The following is a 19,373-nucleotide window of genomic DNA, read 5'->3' as shown; positions in this document are numbered from 1 at the left end:
ATTGTTTAGTTCTAGTCTAGTCATTGTTTACTTCTAGTCTAGTAATTGTTTAGTTCTGATCTAGTCATTGTTTAGTTCTGGTCTAGTCATTGTTTAATTGTGTTCTAGTCATTGTTTAGTTTTGGTCTAGTCATTGTTTAGTTCTGTTCTAGTCATTGTTTAGTTCTGGTCTAGTCATTGTTTAGTTCTGGTCTAGTCATTGTTTACTTCTGTTCTAGTCATTGTTTAGTTCTGTTCTAGTAATTGTTTAGTTCTGATCTAGTCATTGTTTAGTTCTGGTGTAGTCATTGTTTAGTTCTGTTCTAGTAATTGTTTAGTTCTGATCTAGTCATTGTTTAGTTCTGGTCTAGTCATTGTTTTGTTCTGTTCTAGTAATTGTTTAGTTCTGATCTAGTAATTGTTTAGTTCTAGTCTAGTCATTGTTTAGTTCTGTTCTAGTCATTGTTTAGTTCTAGTCTAGTAATTGTTTAGTTCTGGTCTAGTCATTGTTTAGTTCTAGTCTAGTCATTGTTTAGTTCTGTTCTAGTCATTGTTTAGTTCTAGTCTAGTCATTGTTTAGTTCTGTTCTAGTCATTGTTTACTTCTGGTCTAGTCATTGTTTAGTTCTAGTCAAGTCATTGTTTAGTTCTGTTCTAGTCATTGTTTAGTTCTGGTCTAGTCATTATTTAGTTCTAGTCTAGTCATTATTTAGTTCTGTTCTAGTCATTGTTTAGTTCTGGTCTAGTCATTGTTTAGTTCTAGTCTAGTCATTGTTTAGTTCTGTTCTAGTCATTGTTTAGTTCTAGTCTAGTCATTGTTTACTTCTGGTCTAGTCATTGTTTAGTTCTAGTCAAGTCATTGTTTAGTTCTGGTCTAGTCATTGTTTAGTTCTGGTCAAGTCATTGTTTAGTTCTGTTCTAGTCACTGTTTAGTTTTGGGTTTAGTCCTGGTTTAGTCCCAATTCTGACGTGAACTGTGGAACGTTCAAAGACAGAGCGACGACACCAGTAAAGTCACATTGACACTGACCCCCCTTGTGTCCCCCTCCCGCAGCGTTGCGTTCGGATACTCTTCCAGGACGGGGACCGGAGCGCCGTGCGGACCCTGCAGTGGCGGGCGGGCGAGACGAGCCAGGCGCTGGCGCAGCTGTGCGCCGCCACGTTCGAGGTGCCCGACCCGCAGCAGTACACGCTGTTCTGGCGGAGCGGCGGCGAGATGAGGGCCCTGCCGCCCCAGGCCCAGCCGCAGGACCTGGCCAGCCACAGCGAGGGCGGGCCCTCCCTCTCCTACCTGCGCACGGACCACGACTTCAGCAAGATGCGGCGGCTCACCAGAGGGGGCGCTGTGGACCTGAGCGAATCCGTGTGTGAGGAGTGAGCGGGGGGAGAGAAGAAGAGCGCCACGACAATGTTTGCTTTTTCTTTTTCGTTTTTTTGAACCCAACCTTTGCGTCTTGGGTCCGACACACTTTTGAAACTCCAGTGCAGAGCGGATCGGACCCGGATCTGACCTATTTGTGACTATTTGTGACCTGGAAATGTGTGTTAACCGCTTTTTTCTGATTGTTGCTTGAACCCATACACTGAAGGATTACATCACCAAAAACCCCAACAAGGCTCCGGTCCAGAGACGGTTTCCGTGAGACTGTTGCCTGGAAACAGAATGGAACTTCCTGTTGGCTTTGTGAAAAGGCTAACGGCGTGCGTGCGTGTGTGATGTAACCCTCTCACTGTACACCTCCTCTGGACCTCTGATTATTATTACTTTGATTACTTTTGTCTGTTGGAATATTTGAAGGTTGATCAGCAAACCCTTGTGTGGAGTTAAACATACAGAACAATTGTGCAAAGGTCTTTTGGACTTGGTCTTTTGAATCAGATTAGACACAAAATATGGAGGTATTCAGATTATTTTGACTTACAATGCTAAAGAAACACGTTGCAGTCAGATGCCAAAATCAGATACTAATTGATACAAAAATAGCATCAAAACAAGATATTCATTTGAACTTTCATTAATATACTACATTTTCTGAACAGTTTTAGAATAATCCTTATAGAAATAATTGAAGGCCACAAGGTAACATGAAGAAAGTACTATCATTTTGTGTTTTTAATCATCGTTATGGTATTGAAATCAGTTCTGGTGACAATACTAGACGAGATAGATGTGAAAGTCACTTGTACTTTTGCTATCGCTTTATATTTGGTGCAAAAAAATGTCAAGTTTGGTCTGGCTCCACACCAAAATCAGAATTTCAAAATGATTTGTACGTGTAGGTTTGCTAGTTTTTCACATTTACGCTCTTAAAGTAGTACCAGACCCTCCAGAATATGCAAAACGACTTAATCCCCACTGGCTGAGAACATTTCCACACTGCAGCGAGGCCTTTGCACACGATCGTATGATTTTAAACAGTTTAACGATGACGAACGTGAAGACCAAACCTCCCGAAACCAAAGCGATGGATGACGAGCGCCCCTTTTGCGACATGGCACCTGTTAACTCGGCGAGGAACGTTGTTTTAATCGCCCGAAAAAGGAAGTTTATTTTTGAAAATCGCCCACGCAGATGAGTTTATTTTTACTTTTACCGAAGCTGCGACCCGCACTCCCACCTGCGCGAGTATTAAGTGTTGTTGGCAGGCGCACTAATGGGAGAGTAGGCGGCGAGCGAGCGCGTCGGCCTCTTTTACTTCAGACCACGACCACCTGGATTTCTGAATGACTTGTGAATGTAAACTAATGTATTTTTCTGTGTCGAGAGTTTAATGCTTAGACAATTGCAATCATTTTTTTCTATAATTTGTTGGACAAGCGTATGTACTGTGCAAAAGTCTTGGACAGGTTTAAATGAATAAAAGTGCAACATAATGGAATGCTCCTGTCTTGTTGCTTGAAGATCTAATAAAATACACCAAATATATATTGCCAATGAACACTGCAGCGTAAAGTGACCATTAATGTACAATAATCAATAAGAATGGTCCAATGTAGATTTGATTTTCAGCTGAGTAAAGTTAATATTTGTCTTGCTTGTTGTGGCCGATATCCAGTAATTGTCTATATCAATATCAATATTTTAAGGCCCACAAATTTAAATAAAGTTGTAGTTAAGTTCCAAAATTAACATTTCCTTTTTATAAAAACTTTAAAATAATGTATTTTCCTACATTGTACAGTTTATGAGTGTTGTAAGTGTGATTGCCCCTCTATTTCCATTCAAAATATAACAAAAATGGTTGAAATGCATAGTTATTATTCATCGTGTCTAAGTTTTATTGGTATTTTGGCACTTACTGTAACTCTATAAATAGTCCAGAATGTCTAAAACACTAGAGGAGCCAAACACCGCATGTGAAAATGTTCTTCTTTCACCACTATTCTTACCTTTTCCCCCAACAAATTGCTGACAAGACAAGTTTATTCACACCTCTCTAAGGCTTTTGCACTGCACTGTAACTGTACAATCGGACCAACAAGCCAGAGCCTTTCGGGGCATCTGGGTGAATGTACAACGAATGAAACCACGCCTCTTTTGCGGGGTCTTCTGCTGCGTCTCACCCCCCCCCACTGACTGTTTCCTGTTTGATCAATAATCACACTGCAAAACGTCAATATCTAGCACTGGTTAAAATGACTTGAATATTCTTGAATTCGTGTGAAAAGGTGAAATCGAGCTGGAGGACGGGGCAGAATTACACGGGGGGAGTTTGCTGTTTTTCTGTCAAAATGTTTGGTCCCGGTTATGAAACAAACACTGGCACAAAGTTCAACGTCTGATCTGTAACCGTAGTGACACGTGTTGTTTTATAGTGAGGCAAACAGTGGTGGCATAAACGGCACATCTACCACAGAGCTACAGTTGATATTGTGACTCATCATTTTTATTCCGACTCAGGATTTGAGTACCGTATTTTCCGGACTATAAGTCTCACTGGAGTATAAGTGGCACCAGCCAAAAAAATGCACAATAGAGAAGAAAAAAACATATATAAGTCGCACTGGAGTATGAAATGCGGTTGCAGGTGTGAAAATGACAAATAATATCACATATAAGTCGCTCCGGAGTATAAGTATATAAGTACAAAATAAGTATAAATATAAGTATATAAGTATAAATTAAGTAGAAGTCGTACCCTGGCCAAAACTATGAAAAAAGGTGCGACTTATAGTCCGGAAAATACGGTAGTTTTGACCTGTTAAGGTCAAGGGTTAAGATGTTATTGCTCACGTGACATTATTTTATTCTGTTTTGTGACAATTTCGATAATTTGGCTTGAAATAGGACTTTTTCTGCCGTTGATTTTTTGGTTAAAACAACAGATATTTTAAGATGCTAAATAACACTAAACTAAGCATTCATTTCAAAAGTATTCTGACACTAGTATGATAAATGTACGATATTCACCAGTAGTGACCCAGCAGCTCGTCAGGTGGTTCTGCCACTCTTTTGTTTTACTATTTTACATTGTTCTTTATGGTCGTTTGGCACATCTGACCTGTAAAGTATTGTTGTTTAATCCTGCGCGCTATTGGCTTGAAATAAGAAGTATTGTGCCCTAAAAACACCTGAAAACAAGAAAAATGAGTCTGGGTCTTAAAACTTTTTTAAAACAACAGAAATTGTTGGGTTCACGTGACATCACAACATGTTATCAGTCGGAATTCAACTGTGGAATCTGCTGTTTAACTGTAAAAATGCAGATGCTTTGTCCCAGGCTTATGGTCAATGCCTCTGTAATTACCATAGTCATTCAGAAAAATCAAAAGCTGGCACAAAAAGCTGGCATAAATAAACTAAATTAAACAAAAATCAACCCTAAATACATGATATAATAGTCAATAGCAAGGACTTATAGGCACAAGTTAAATAGGTCTAAATAATGATCACTTTTGGCTTTTGCAGCTGGGATATTTCTTTCAAAAACAGTAAATCTCCCATTGTGATAAGCTCCTGCACCTCCACCATCAAATGCGGATGATTGAGTAATTTAACTAGATGTAGATATTCTTTTTTTGCAGTGCATATAGTGTATTTAAACTACTTTGACTTGTTGCATTTGTGGGCTAGATATCAAAATCGAAGTATGATTGTTGTTCAGAGGCTACAGCTCGTGGCCTGCTACTATGTTTTGAAGGAAATTGCATGCTTTCTCATTCGACGTGAAGGTTCTGCGAATGTGGCGTGTGTGTGAATGTGTGTGTGACTGTGTGTGCGTGCGTGTGTGTGTGACTGTGTGTGACTGTGTGTGACTGTGTGTGCGTGAAGCATGTGTTATTTGTGAGAACTCACTATTTTTCAGTGTAAAAAAGACATGACTGTATTTTGTCAGGTAATTCAGTATCGCAATAAAGACTATTGCTATATTTGTCCTGCAAGCTGACGCCGATCATTTGTGTGACGTGGACGGGGTGTCGGGATTAACCGTTTTTTAATAATACAACAGTTGTGATTATTAATGTTGCAATACAATCATACAATCGTTGAGGCAAAATTAAGTCATCGATCTATACCCTAAAACGTAAACATAAGTGTTATATGGCTGTTTACGTCACGTTAACTTCACTTTATCCCTCAGGCACTTTGATTTTCCAAAGCTGTTCACATACAAGAGAGGGATTTAATAGACAGAAGGTGAAGCATTGTTTTCATGGTGTCAATAATTGTGAATATTTGAATATAACATCCCAAGGTTATGGTTTATCTATATCAGGCATGTCCAAACTAGGGCCTGGGTGCCAAATGCGGCCCTCCGACCAATTTTTGTTGGCCCTCCAGCTTCCTGCTAAGTTGGTCCAAACAACAAAAAGTAGTAGTTTTTACTGTAAAATTGGAGTGATTGAAGCATTTTGATATATAATATTAATGTTCTAAGTCTTATTAAAGGTGTGGAGGTATCAAAACTATGTCAAATGCAAAAAAATCAACGTTTTAGGGTTGTTTGTGGCCCTCTGCTCCGTATAACTTTCAAAATGCGGCCCTTGGTGAAAAAAGTTTGGACACCCCTGATCTATATGGTATATTTGTAGTGCGATAACTGACCACTGGAGGGAGCTCTTTATTAAGAGATTCAAGACGTTGATCAGGGTGTGTACTTTGCACTCAATATTTTATTTATTTATTGCAATGATAATTTGACATTTAGCAACCGAGAAGCATTCACACAAACATACAAGCCAATTGAATAGTCCCAGTGAGATGCTATGATCCAAACTGAAATATAATTCAGTAAGTACAAAAGGTTTCAATGGTAGTCATCTGGCTCTCGCCACCCGCGCGACCGTGTTTTGTTGTTGTTGTTGTTGTTGTTGTTTTATGGCGGTTGACATCCGAGTGTTGCATTACCGCCAGACTTTATTGCGACCGTGTTTTGATGGCGATCGCCCCGACACTTCACTTACACTTTATTCTTTAGACTTTATTCTTTAGACCCCCTCCTCCCTGTACCTCCGTCACCTAGCAACAGAGACCCGCAGCTAATGCTGACGCTAACGCTAATGCTAAGACCACGTACCTTTGTTTGTTTGTTTGTTTGTTTGTATCACTACTTGTAACTTATTATTACTTTTGAATTGATTGCACTGAACTGCCCCCTGCAGCCATCCATAAATGAATGAATAAAAGAGCATGCATAGAATCGTAACTGAAAATGTTTAGCTATAATTTCTATAGGTAAGCCTTAACTTTCCTTGCAAAACAAAAAGGATATATAGACATTTAATATTTTGAGAGGAGACAGAATGCTTCCAATTGCTCCGTGAAGTTTTACAAAAGTATTTATCAAAAAGATCTCCCCATAAAAACTAATTAGGAGGCTATGAAAACTTGGCTGTGTTCACATTTGTCCTAGTTTGGTTCCAGTTTAGTCCAGATGCAGACTTGTTTTGGTCCTTTTGTTCAGTCCTGGTTTAGTCCTGGTTCAGTCCTGGTTTAGTCCTGGTATAGTCCTGGTATAGTCCTGGTTTAGTCCTGGTTTAGTCCTGGTTTAGTCCTGGTTTAGTCCTGGTATAGTCCTGGTTTAGTCCTGGTTTAGGCCTGGTTTAGTCCTGGTTTAGTCCTGGTTTAGACCTGGTTTAGAAGTGGATGAGTCCTGGTTTAGTCCTGGTTTAGACCTGGTTTAGACCTGGTTTAGACGTGGATGAGTCCTGGTTTAGTCCTGGTTTAGACCTGGTTTAGACCTGGTTTAGTCCTGGTTTAGACCTGGTTTAGCCCTTGTTTAGCCCTTGTTTAGTCCTGGTTTAGACGTGGATGAGTCCTGGTTTAGACCTGGTTTAGACCTGGTTTAGACCTGGTTTAGACCTGGTTTAGTCCTGGTTTAGTCCTGGTTTAGTCCTGGTTTAGTCCTGGTTTAGTCCTGGTTTAGACCTGGTTTAGACCTGGTTTAGTCCTGGTTTAGTCCTGGTTTAGTCCTGGTTTAGTCCTGGTTTAGTCCTGGTTTAGACCTGGTTTAGACCTGGTTTAGTCCTGGTTTAGTCCTGGTTTAGTCCTGGTTTAGCCCTTGATTGGTCCTGGTTTTATCCAGACTGAATCCTAATATAGTCAAAATATTGATGTTTTTTTTTAAAGTTTGAATGCAGCCAACATGAACAAGATTTCCCACACATAATGTTTAAAATGCCATATATCTGTACGGTGTGTATTTATCTGATGCTACTTCCGAGTTTCTGCAGCACCCCTAAGCCTTTCTCCTCGTATTCTTCTCTGGTCAGCCAAAAGGAGTCCTTGTCCTTCATGATGTTGGCCAGAACTGCTCCTCCCATAAAAACCATGTGCTTTCTCCTCGGAGGATCTTCAATGCGGATCTTAAATTTCTACAAAAAGAAAGGTGATGTTATGGAAATATGTACCAGCTGATTCAAATTACTATTACTATGACGTATTATCTATTATTACAGCTAATTAGTTGGGTCTTTCCACATGGATAACCTGTCTACACTTCACTGTACAGCCATTATCTATATGTTATTCATATATGAATTAATCGTAGCAAATTACATAGTGTTTTTGGTTTCAATTACGTAGTGTTTTTGGGTTTCAATTTCCTGTTTATACCCAACATTTTGAGGCATTTTAAGCATTCATAAGATAGAATACTTGCTATGCCAACAGTGCTCATTTCTTATTATTCCGATTGTCTCCTAGACTGAGTAATTCATCAACTTAATCAAGTAAATCCTCTTTTAAACTGCTGCAATAATGAATAAACAATCGCCTGTTTGTGGCAGTAGTTAAAGTGTTATTACTAATCTCCGTTTCAAACTTACAGAAAGTTTCTCCGTGTCTCCGTTCAGGACTCTCTCCAGGTAAAGCTGCTTGATCTCTCGCTCCAGTCGAGATGGAAGTCCTGGGTACATGGTGCTCCCCCCGGACAAGACAATGTGCTTGTAGAAGTCTGACCTGCGAGACGGATAAAGCAAATGAATACAATCTTAAATAAGTTAGGTCGGTTTCTTGTGAGGAGAAGCTCAAGTGAGCCTCTTGGCCTTAAGGTGTTCGTTACCTTAGGTCGATATCTGCGGCCTGGATGGTGCTAAACAGTAGTTCGGCCACTCCTGCCCCCTCGATGTTGATGAGATGAGGCTGAAACAGAGCTTCTGGAGCCCCAAAGCGCTCTCCGCCCACGCGCACCTGCCGCCCGTCAGGAAGCTGTGGCGTGGACAGCAAATACATGCATCATCATTCGACACCAAGAGCGTCGACGTGAAAAGAGGGGATTTCAGTAAAGTGCAGACCCACCTCATAGGTCTCGACCAGAAAAGTGGTCTCATTGGCCAGTCTCTGCTCCTGCTCGACGTTGTATGCCACGTAACAGTACTTCTCCTTCAGCATCCTCACGGTCTCAAAGTCGGCCGTGTGGTTGAAGGCATAACCTCGCAGCAGCAGGAGCTAAACACACAGATTGTTAAGAAGTGTTTTATCTCTGAGGTTTTATCAGGCTAATCACAGAAAATAAACTCTTCCAAACCTACACCAGGCTCTGGAATGATGTCCCCCTTATCTGAGGACAAGCAGCTCTGATGTCCATTTGAAAAAGGCATAAACCTAGACTTATTTGGCTGAACTAGTCACTGACTGTGACGGCTTGAGTGCTTAGTTATTGTAATGATTGTGGTTGTCTGTTTTTCTGTCCTAATGCTATAGAACAGGAACATGCTGAAAAAATAGTTTTAACTGAGTCAGACCTGATAAATGTACAGCTGCTCAGCTGAAATACTTATCTTTGTATCTGTTTGTATTGTAATTTTAATGAATATTTTCCTGTTATGTAAAGCACTTTGAATGAAACAGATTGTGTTCTTCAAGTAAACGTGCCTAATCTTAACTATTTTTAAAGGTTTTTGTTTCAAATGCACTTAAAATAAATGCATCCCATCTTTAGGGTACTATTTTCTGTCTTGTGTAAGACAAAGAGCTAAGCAAAGCTACCTCTTAAATGTGCATTTTGTACCTTGATGAGATAGCGTGTGATGTCTCGTCCTGCGATGTCGAGCCGGCGAGTGAGGTGAGGCAAAGAGAATCCCTCATACACTGGACAAATGTGGGTCACTCCGTCTCCTGAGTCCACGACCACACCCGTCAGCAAACCTTCAGATTCCAGACAAGGAGAGGTAAGTACTCGCTTGTTTCATCAGCCACTGCACAGTCTGTTTATATTAACGGCACCTTGTGCATAGAGGGTGAGCACAGCCTGGATGGCCACATAAATCCCTTGAAACTGGTAATTTTCAAACATAATCTCTGTGATCTTCTCCCTGTTCTTGACTGGGTTCATTGGAGGCTCAGTCAGCAGGATCTAAAATGGTAAATCATCTCATTTAAAATGGCTCCTTTGTTCAACAAGGTTAGTGCAAAAACTAATGGAAATAGCAATGAATTTTTGTGGATTTTGTGGGTTCTTTTTGTACCTTGCAGTCTTTTGGGTTGACGTCCAAGCGCTCTGGTCCAAAAGTGTGGTCCCAAAGGTGCACCATGTCGTCCCAGTTGCGCACCATCCCATTCTCCATGGGATAAGTCACCTCTAGCATCGAACGGCAATCACTCGCCTCGTCTCCCACCATCAAGTCCTGACGAGTCAAACTACTTTTTATCATTGAGTTTTAGACAAGAGCAATAATAAAAATTAAAGCCGCGGTAGCGGCAATGATGGCTCTCGCCACCCGCGCGACCGTGTTTTGATGGCGATCGCCCCGACACTTCACTTACACTTTATTCTTTAGACTTTATTCTTTAGACCCCCTCCTCCCTGTACCTCCGTCACCTAGCAACAGAGACCCGCAGCTAATGCTGATGCTAACGCTAATGCTAAGACCACGGTACGAGAGGAAATGCTCCATCAAAATAAAAGAGGAAGAGGAAGTGAAGGCATTCATTGCGCCCCTACGGGCCAATTGTGAAAATACACAATATCTGCAATGCACTTTTTTCATGGCGTCTCGAGGAGAATATAATCCATGAGTTTCAATCAAAACAGACAATGTTGAGTTTTTCACACAATGGGTAGGGGGCGCTATAGAGTAAATTTGTTACATGGTATTAATTATTTCCACTCAGATCATAAAAGCTCATTAGTGAGTGAAATATGAGCTCCGTAGATCCATTCCATTAGGCGTGACTTGGAAATTAAGCCTTTTTTGAGGGCGTGTTACGCGGAGACAATAAAGAATATCAACATTCTTTTGAATATTTATTAAATTTCAATGTCTTTAGATGCAAAAGGTGTTGTTTTGAGCTCGATCGGACAAAAAACCTAGGACAAGTACGATTTTGAGAAAAAAAGCCACCTTTGACTTTTTTTTATAAACAGTAAGTCAACATGGCTGACTTCCTGTTTATCATACAGCGATGCTGCCAGGTGTGTTTTACTCGTCAAAGGTCAGAGGTCAAAGGTAGCTCTATCACTGTCCCAAGTCTCATGTTTTTTCTTTTTCTTTGTTTTTTTTTTAATTGGAGTTCGGGCCGTGCAGATCGCGTCTATGTCCCCATGTGTGACATTCATCAATGTTCAGGGGGTCAAAAATGCCCGAGTTGTGGCAAAATGACCATGAAAGAACAATAATAAGAATAAATTAAAGCCGCGGAAGCGGCGATGATGGCTCTCGCCTCCCACGCGACCGCCTTCCCGCCTGTCCAGAGGCAGGAAAATAAAGAGGAGGAACTACAAAAATGGAGTGAGACTACAAAATGACCCGGGCTAGAGTGGAAACGCGTCAAAAATCCTACAATCTCCCTCCCTCTCTCTCACTCCCTTTCTCCCTCTCCCCCTCTCTCTCTCCCCCTCTCCCTCTCGAGTTGTGGCAGAAAGAATAAAGTCTAAAGAATAAAGTCAAAAAAATTAAGTCTAAAGAATAAAGCCTAAAGAATAAAGTCTAAAGAATAAAGTCTAAAGAATAAAGTCAAAAAAATTAAGTCTAAAGAATAATAATTCTAATGCGACTTCCTGTTTATCATAGAGCGATGCTGCCAGGTGTGTTTTACCCCTCAAAGGTCAGAGGTCAAAGGTAGCTTTATCACTGTCCCAAGTCTCATGTGCCTAGGCCAAAGATTAAGCATTTCATGTTTTTTCTTTTTTGAACTAGTCGGCACTGCTGCGACGGGCGTTCTCACAACTTCCATTTTATTGGAGTTCAGGCCGAGCCGATCGGGTCTATGTCCCCATGTGGGACATTCATCAATGTTAGGGGGTCAAAAATGCCTCCTAAAAAGAATAATAAGGAGGAGAAGAAACCTGGCAAGAACAAAGACTCAACTATAGTCTTGCCTATGAAGTGAACCTATTTGGCTTTTTTAAAATTCCTTTTTTCAGTTTATTCAAGGTTGATGGGAAAAACATGTTTTATTATCACAATCAAAGTAGGTTTTTGATAGCATTACTTTATGACACTTTATTGTATTATTGTTTATTAAGGATTAATCAGTGGGAGAATACAGTTTTCTCAACATGCTGGTTTATTCAACTACAATATAAACTTGCAATGACTAAAACGTGTTAAAACAAACAGTAAGATTCAAATTGTATTATCTAACCCGCTATGAATAAAGTTGATTAATGCAATGGTATTTATTTATTTATTTGTCTATGGGAGTTTTTATTTATTTATAGGAGATCTTCTACTGAAAGTGTTTTTCAGACTTCCTATAAGTGATCTGTTCTTCTGTATCTACCTCTGTATCTACCTGCGTTGCACCAATGAAATTTCCCCATGTGGGACAATAAAGGAATATCTTATCTTATCTTATCTTAAAGGAAGATGGCTGGAAACGATGTATGAGCTAGAAATGACACACTAACAACACATACTTTACCTTTATTTCATGGTTGCCCACTTTAACACTGGATCGTATTATGGGCCGGCCGATCATAGCAGGAAATATGTGATCAGGGAAGTTGGACCCAGCAAAGCCGCACTTGACAAACTGTGAAGAAGATAAGACAAGTTAATCTTTCCCACTACAATGGCTATTTACTTACCGATCTTACTTTCATAATATGGCATTTGAATCAACCCCAACAGGCAAAACCAAGGTGTGATTTACCAGATTTCAAATTCAATGAACAATCTCATACTCATTTCCTTCCATACGCACGCTTCCTTGAGAAATCATTTGAATATGATGTCATTTTAGGTTTCTAAGAGCTTGATTTACACTCATTATTCCACTAAAGTACCAATTTTAAAGTACAATATCTGAATACTATCTCTCTTTCTGTTGACTGACTTAAAAAAATGTTCTCAAAGTCAAATTACCCTATTCAAACATTTACACAGCACTATCTCAAGTTACTGTTTACATGATTAATACTCCATCTTCCTGGGGTCACATCTTTGCAAACGTTCAAACTTTTGCAATAAAAGCTTTCACCACAATAACCAATGTCAGCAGCTGTATTATTCAGATTTTTAAGACTTGCTTGAGTCAGGGCTGCACCTCAAAAGCACTGTCCCAACATGCCCAGGTGACCACAGACACATTCCTTATCCTGAGGGCAACAGAGTCAAACCAGGAACAATCTACAAGCGTTTGGTAACAACAACAAAAAACACCCACAAAAGCAACCAATGGCCCCTTTAACTTTTTTTATAGCCTTCTCTATAATTGTGCACATTGCAAGCCACAAAACAGAAGTGTGCTCACGCGGGGGTTTCACTGTTGCACTTTCTTCCTGTTTTGTAACCAATGCGAGCGCAGTTCAAAGCATCACAACCATTTATGGCCGTGTGAGAGCAGAAAACATGCAATTGACAAGTTCAGACGCATGCACGGTGAGGCTGAGCACACCCAAAGTACTCCTGTGCAGCGTTAGTACGTGATAACAATAAAGTCACCGATTCAACGTGAAGACTGTGAAGACTGTAGTTGCACAAATGTCACTCCAAAAAAAAAAAAACTTGACTTAAAACAGGAAATGTCACTTTTTACTCACCCCAGTCCCATTGTCACACACCACCACCTTCCTGCCCTGGCTGTCCATGGTGAAAACGCCAGCAAAGTCCCCTCCGAATTAGGACAATGCTGCAGGTGAGCGGATGATCAAATATTGCGCATGCATTAGCTGTGTATGGACAGACAGAAGTGACAGGTATGTGTGTGTGTGAGCTGTTTGTGCTTGTCAGAGAGGGGGCGGGGCTACAGCCGGGGGAACGCCCATTGTTCCTTAAACTGAAGAAAGACGCGCAAAGAAAGCGGAAGATTAAATGGCAAGATTACCGCTAAATACACTTCTGACACACACATAATCAATCATAAATAACTGGATTTTGTTTGAAATACTTGAATCTCGTTTAAAAGTATCTCTCAAATAGAATTGTTTTACATAACTCCGGTCAAAACAACATAGTTCTACAAAGTTGTGTGTTTGTGTTGACTTTTTGTCCCTTTGGAAGATCCGTAACTCCCGTTTGTTTTGCTAGAAATGCTAAATTGGATTAGCATAGTGCAGTGGTTATTATGAAGTTCATCATATTTAGAATATTAATTTTAGATTATAATGTTTTTAAATCGTACGATACCTGTATTATTTGTGCCGATAAGACATAAATATATAAATACTGTGGAAATGTGTAATCGTAAGCAGGACAGGAAGTATTTTGCGAATTAGCTAAAAGTTAGCAATGAAGGTGTAACTAGCATAGCCACTTGGCCTTTATAAATGTTCTATTATGAAATGTAAGTGCTGTTTTTTAAATTAATATTCATTTTAGTGAACAGTGGACATATTAAAATGTAATACTAATGCTATAGGATTAGCTTACATAATATACAGTAACTTGATAACATTGCATTTCCAAATAAGTTAGCTAATATCTATCTGACTGTTGGCTAGCACGAATCTAACAGCTAGCTTGCTAACTAAGAGCAATGTATTTTCTTGTATACAAGTGAAAACATGTTTGGATAAAAAAATAGTTTTATTTATTTACAGATAACATGTACAAAATCAGAAACAAATGAAACACAGTAATGAATGTGATGATAAGAAAGCAAGGAGTAGGCCATTGTGAGTGTGTATTAGAAGTATAAGTTCAGATCTCAAATGTAAGAGGCACGTTGAGTCAATTATTGCTTCATTTTCTCTCTGTTTCAGCTTCAGCCGAGCCCATCTCCAAGGTGGGTAGTACATATACTTGAGATACTTGTACTGCATACTTTTACTCCTACTAAAGTAATATTTAGTTTGAAATAACAGTACTCTTACTTAATTTAAAGTTTTGGTTGCTCTTCCCACTGTGATTGAGTGACAAAAGGTTTATGTTGAGTGACAATATTAAATAATTAGATTTTTTGCATCCCTTCTTCAGATATGATTTCCTTTTCCTGAAATACCAGATTTTGTGCATAATTTAATGGTTTGTACTTCTATTTGGGTAACATTATTTAGAAGTAACGTCACTCTTATTTGAGTACAGTTTTTTTTGCTAAACTACCCACCTCTGCCCAAACAGCGGGCAAAATGTAAGTTAGATGAGAAGGTTTTAAGCAGCATAGTGTAACATGTACTTTGCATAATAAGCCTGGTGCCCTTCGTAGTGTCTTGTAAGGCAATTGCATATGTTCATAATCATCTTATTTCTTATTTTACTGTAATACCAGTATCACAGCAGCTCTACGCATGTCTATTGTATCTTTAACTACAGGCTTTTACAATTTATTTTGCATAACACTTGCTGCTTCTTGTATCACTGTGGCTTATTGCTACAAGTAATTGCAATAAAAGACAATAAAATACTTGTTTACGTAAAGGTACTGCTGCATTATTTTGTATAACAGTCAAGCTGATGTGTCATGGCGCATTTAAGTGCATTTTAAATTTGCATACAATTTTCTGCTTTGAAAATCTGCCCCGTCGCAGCTCTGTCCAGTGTCCACAGCTCTGTCCAGTGTCCACAGCTCTGTCCAGTGTCCACAGCTTTGTCCAGTGTCCACAGAGCCTCCGGTGTCCACGGGCAGTTCAAGTGTCTTTCCTCGTGTGTTTTTGTGTCAATAGTCTGTCGCCGAGCCGTCATTTCACGACTCAAACTCGCTGTCGCTGCTCACAGAAATCTCCGGAGTGGACGCCCCGGTGCCCCTGTGGTCAGCGCATGTGCTGGAGTCGCTGTTCCCCGGACTGCCCAGACGGTGGCGCGCTTGGACCGAGTTTTCAGGAGAGTTCTCTGACGGCAGTAGTGAGGAGTCCTGCTGTAGTCTGCGCACACAAGAGGTGGGGATTAGTTAACAAGGTACAGTACTATACACTCAAACTGCTATTACAAACAACTAAATCCTCTTTTATTTATGGTCGACTGCAAACGCCATAACCACTATGAAATGTAATAGAGTTGTGATATGTTTTTCTTTCATTACAACGCATTTTGACATTTTTTAATTGAAGCATTTATGGCTGTCTTTGCTTAACAAAAGAATACAGTATTTTCCGGACTATAAGTCACACCTTTTTTCATAGTTTTGGCCGGGGTGAGACTTAGACTTATATTTATACTTATATACTTATACTTAGACTCCGGAGCGACTTGTATGTGGTATTAGTTGTTATTTTCACATTTGCAACCACATTTCATAATTTTTTGGCTGGTGCGACTTATGCTCTGGTGCGACTTATAGTCCGGAAAATACATATATATATATAATTAAAAAACATTTACATTTAACAAAGACATTTCTTGCTGTCAGTATTTTTTTATTTACAGTAAAACAACAATGTAACTGCAAATTTTTCCAAATCTCAAACAGTCTTATTTGTTTTGCCGAACAATCAAGGCAAATCTGGTCAATCTGTATTTTGTTTTTGGTGGTCTATCACTTGCCTGGCTAAATATTGGTTGTTTTAATAATGATGTGGATGGATGGGAGAAGTTGAACACACCTGTTTTTAGCCGAGGCAGCGCGGTCTCTTTGGCGTCTGTTTTTGAACCAGTTTCCGACTTGTGTTGGGGTGAGTCCCGTGGCTTGGGCCAGGTGCCGTTTTCTGGACGGGTTCGGGTAAGGGTCCTGGAGATACCACTCCCTCAGTAAGCTGCGAGTCCGCTCCTGCAAAAAACGAGGCAACTTTTCAACACACACGGCCAAGTTTTGACATTCAAAACTCCACGAGACTCGCAAATGGCACGATCCCATTCCTGAATGTGTATAATCATATTAGGCTGGTTCTAAACATGTAATCAGATAAACGCCTAAGCCATGTTTGTATATGAAAGGATCATCTTAAGTGGATTAATATGGTGCTGCAAAATTAGTATCTATTGAGCAGTAACTAGCTGCAGCCACTAGAGGGCGCTTAAACACGTCAGTAAAAGCAGAAAGTTGTTGCTCTTTCACCTGTTGCGGTCTGGATGAACCATTTGTATTTTTACATATTTTGTATATTGAGTTAGCCTACCTTGTATATGTGTATTTGCCTATTTTTTTTAACAGTATTGACAATAAAAAAAGTGTGGATCAGGTTTACTCTTTGATATCCGTCAGAATAAGTAGACTTCTGTGGTATTTGCAAGCTGTCTTAAAGAGAAACCGCGGCATTTTCTGGAGGTGGCACTTCCCCTGCATGATTCATGGGATAGAAAGTGAAAACCGTACTTTGGGGGAGCTGTACGGTTTATTCTGTATAGCCAAAATAACATCATTTCTATGCAGAGAAGCAGAATGATGCTCCTCAAGGCCAAGTAAGAGCCAGGTTTGTGGAGTTGCAAGTTCTCTCACTGTAAGGACGTTTTCCAGTGCAATAATTAAAAGTTACATAGTGATGATTTAAGTGAAAGACCTATTGGGACAACTTATTAACTGATCAAAACTAAATGTGCCTTTGTTTTTTTTTTACCTTGAAGCAGTGCGTCTTCTGCTCCCCGTCCCAGATGGTCCGGGGCAGCGGGAACTTCTTGCGGATGCGGTACTTCTCCACGGGCCCCAGCGGCCGGCCCCGCAGCCTCTCCGCCTCCCGGTAGTGCGCGTCCAGCCACAGGTCCTGCAGCTTGGCGTGCGACTCGCGCGTGAACCGGTGGCTCTGCAGGATCTGGTAGAGCGCGTCGAAGTTGCCGCCGTGGAACGCGACGAGCGCCCGGGCCCGCATCACCGACTCGTGCCGGTTGAGCGCCTCGCCCGCGGAGCCCGGCACGGCGGCGGGCAGCGACCACAGGAACCGGCCCAGGCGCTCGATGTCCCCGGTCTCCTCCAGGTTCTCGCAGACGCGCGCCACCTGGTCCGGCGTGAACATCGGCAGCGGGAACATCGTGAAAAGTGACCCAAAGGTGACCAAAAAGTGACCAAAAGTGAACGATCAGCGCGTCCGGAGCATCGCCGGTTCCTCGTCCACGGGGCCCCGGTGCTTGTAGTGGGTCTGAGAGGAGGATCGAGTCACGGAGGGTGGACAAGTCAACTCGTATTTATAGCTTGATACAATTAGCATCTCTGTAGTTGTTTTGAGAAGGATTATACGTCCCCGGCCATTAGCTGCTTAGCGGGGGGCGGTATGTGCAGAGGTGACGGCTGATCAGCTTGTTTGGCTTAGCCCGGGGATACATTGACTGTTAAGAGTGGCTGCAGTGAGCAAACAAGCAAAGATAGCTTATTAAATAGGTCGGATCTGGAGACGTGCCTCAGGGGGATGCTGATGATGAGGAGGATGAGGAGGAGGAGGATGGTGATGGTGGTGATGATGGTGATGAGGAGGAGGAGAAATGGGGTAATACAGCAGGCAATTAGTCCATTTACAAGAAGAGCGCGATTATTGTCGTGCACAGAATAATGTAATCCTGAAGTGACATGTTCAAGCCATTTAAGACGTTTCGTTTGACCTACAGAAGGAGTCGTGGCGCAAGGTTAATCCGTTAGGTCTATATAATGACATATTGTGGTATCGTAAGTGGATTTTTCATTCTGATACCCGCCTTTTATTTTGTCATCGTGTTTGTTTTACTATTATCGTTCATCATTTCATGTTGCACTTATCGCCAAGTTAGTCCCTGTATCAATGATCAAGTTTACATATATTTATAGATAAAGTGTGCGATAAAAAGTATGTTTAAATCACAAATTAGGATCAGATTTTTATATTTTAAAAATCAAGACTTGTTTCAATCAATTTCTATCTGGTCCAAATTTAGACTTTGAAACAGACTTACTACATAAATAAGTTGATAACACAGAAGCACACACATTACAACATAAAAACAATGTGCAAAAATGTTCATAAATTTGCTAGAATTTCACCTGTTGAGGTAAACGTAGGCATATATTATCCTTATTCTATTGTGCAATTATATTTGCCTGATAATTGTTAATGTCTTATTGTAAATCTTAGGCTTATTTTGCCATATTATTATTTACAGTTTTTTCATAGTTTTGGCCGGGGTGCGACTTATACTTATATTTACACTTATACTTATACTCCGGAGCAACTTATGTGTAATTAGGCCCGAGCGCCACAAGCTGGCGAGAGGCCTATTAATCTCGTAAGGCCGTGCGAAGCACGGCTGCGAAAGTGCGCACGTAGTGCGCACGAAATCGAGCGCGAAGCGCTCGCCCACTTCCAAACACTCACTAACGCACTCCTTCACTCACGCACGCCCCGTGCATACTAATTAGTAGTAGGAAAAATGGAACATTACCGTTGTAAACGGGCGAAGCCCGTGCAAAAGTGCGCACTAAACGAGCACTTTACATTAAAGCGGTCGTCATCCCCATATAAAGCACTCATTTGCGCTAAGTAGCTCACGAATACGTTCCCCATCTCTTGCATGTTCCGTGCATATAAGCATGTAATGCAAAAATTGAACATTATTACTGTATAGAGGGCCAAAAACACAAAGTGGGCAGAGCCCACTCAAAATTAACGAAAGTACCCGTCAGTGACCAGGGACCCACACTATGAGGTAGGAAAGCACGAGCGCTTTTCGAAAATG

General features: G+C 40.7%; 3 protein-coding genes and 1 long non-coding RNA gene across 4 annotated transcripts in view; 2 read left to right on the top strand and 2 right to left on the bottom strand.

Moving 5' to 3' along the window:
* rin1b (Ras and Rab interactor 1b) overlaps nt 1–1,360 on the top strand; it is a 54,009-nt gene extending 52,649 nt beyond the window's left edge. Inside the window, exon 12 of the mRNA XM_072459233.1 lies at nt 1,033–1,360. Within this exon, the coding sequence (XP_072315334.1) occupies nt 1,033–1,356 (324 nt within the window). The 3' untranslated portion in view covers nt 1,357–1,360. The remainder of the gene's footprint in view (nt 1–1,032) is intronic.
* Nucleotides 1,361–4,954: 3,594 nt separating this feature from the next.
* LOC140371881 (uncharacterized) lies at nt 4,955–5,360 on the top strand. The gene is made up of 2 exons (XR_011928501.1): nt 4,955–5,182; nt 5,251–5,360. It is a non-coding gene; the product is annotated as an uncharacterized lncRNA (long non-coding RNA).
* Nucleotides 5,361–6,074: 714 nt separating this feature from the next.
* On the bottom strand, nt 6,075–13,560 carry LOC140371399 (actin-related protein 2-B). Its single transcript, XM_072458511.1, has 9 exons — nt 13,406–13,560; nt 12,286–12,396; nt 9,888–10,046; nt 9,646–9,775; nt 9,431–9,567; nt 8,719–8,868; nt 8,483–8,628; nt 8,247–8,379; nt 6,075–7,793 (listed from the first exon to the last, which is right to left on the bottom strand). Exons 1-9 carry the CDS (start codon nt 13,451–13,453, stop codon nt 7,623–7,625), a joined length of 1,185 nt encoding a protein of 394 aa, XP_072314612.1. The 5' UTR covers nt 13,454–13,560; the 3' UTR covers nt 6,075–7,622.
* A 1,891-nt stretch (nt 13,561–15,451) lies between these two features.
* On the bottom strand, nt 15,452–17,701 carry six7 (SIX homeobox 7). The gene is made up of 3 exons (XM_072459227.1): nt 17,294–17,701; nt 16,343–16,506; nt 15,452–15,664 (listed from the first exon to the last, which is right to left on the bottom strand). Exons 1-3 carry the CDS (start codon nt 17,699–17,701, stop codon nt 15,487–15,489), a joined length of 750 nt encoding a protein of 249 aa, XP_072315328.1. The 3' UTR covers nt 15,452–15,486.
* Nucleotides 17,702–19,373: the final 1,672 nt, after the last annotated feature.

Source organism: Eucyclogobius newberryi, unplaced genomic scaffold (assembly GCF_026437365.1).
Source record: "Eucyclogobius newberryi isolate DKJ021-1_F unplaced genomic scaffold, fEucNew1.0.hap1 SCAF_22, whole genome shotgun sequence".
Taxonomy (NCBI): domain Eukaryota; kingdom Metazoa; phylum Chordata; class Actinopteri; order Gobiiformes; family Gobiidae; genus Eucyclogobius; species Eucyclogobius newberryi.
This window is presented reverse-complemented; position numbering and strand designations above follow the sequence as displayed.

Excerpts from the sequence above, each read along its gene's own strand:
- LOC140371399 (XM_072458511.1), bottom strand. The coding sequence starts at position 13,453 with ATGGACAGCCAGGGCAGGAAGGTGGTGGTGTGTGACAATGGGACTGGG. Across the intron at positions 9,568-9,645 it reads GCTCACCCTCTATGCACAAG|GTTTGCTGACGGGTGTGGTC; the intron begins GTGCCGTTAATA and ends TGGAATCTGAAG. Across the intron at positions 8,380-8,482 it reads GCCGCAGATATCGACCTAAG|GTCAGACTTCTACAAGCACA; the intron begins GTAACGAACACC and ends TCCGTCTCGCAG.
- six7 (XM_072459227.1), bottom strand. The coding sequence starts at position 17,701 with ATGTTCCCGCTGCCGATGTTCACGCCGGACCAGGTGGCGCGCGTCTGC. Across the intron at positions 16,507-17,293 it reads AGAAGACGCACTGCTTCAAG|GAGCGGACTCGCAGCTTACT; the intron begins GTAAAAAAAAAA and ends CGTTTTTTGCAG. Across the intron at positions 15,665-16,342 it reads GCTGCCTCGGCTAAAAACAG|ACTACAGCAGGACTCCTCAC; the intron begins GTGTGTTCAACT and ends TTGTGTGCGCAG.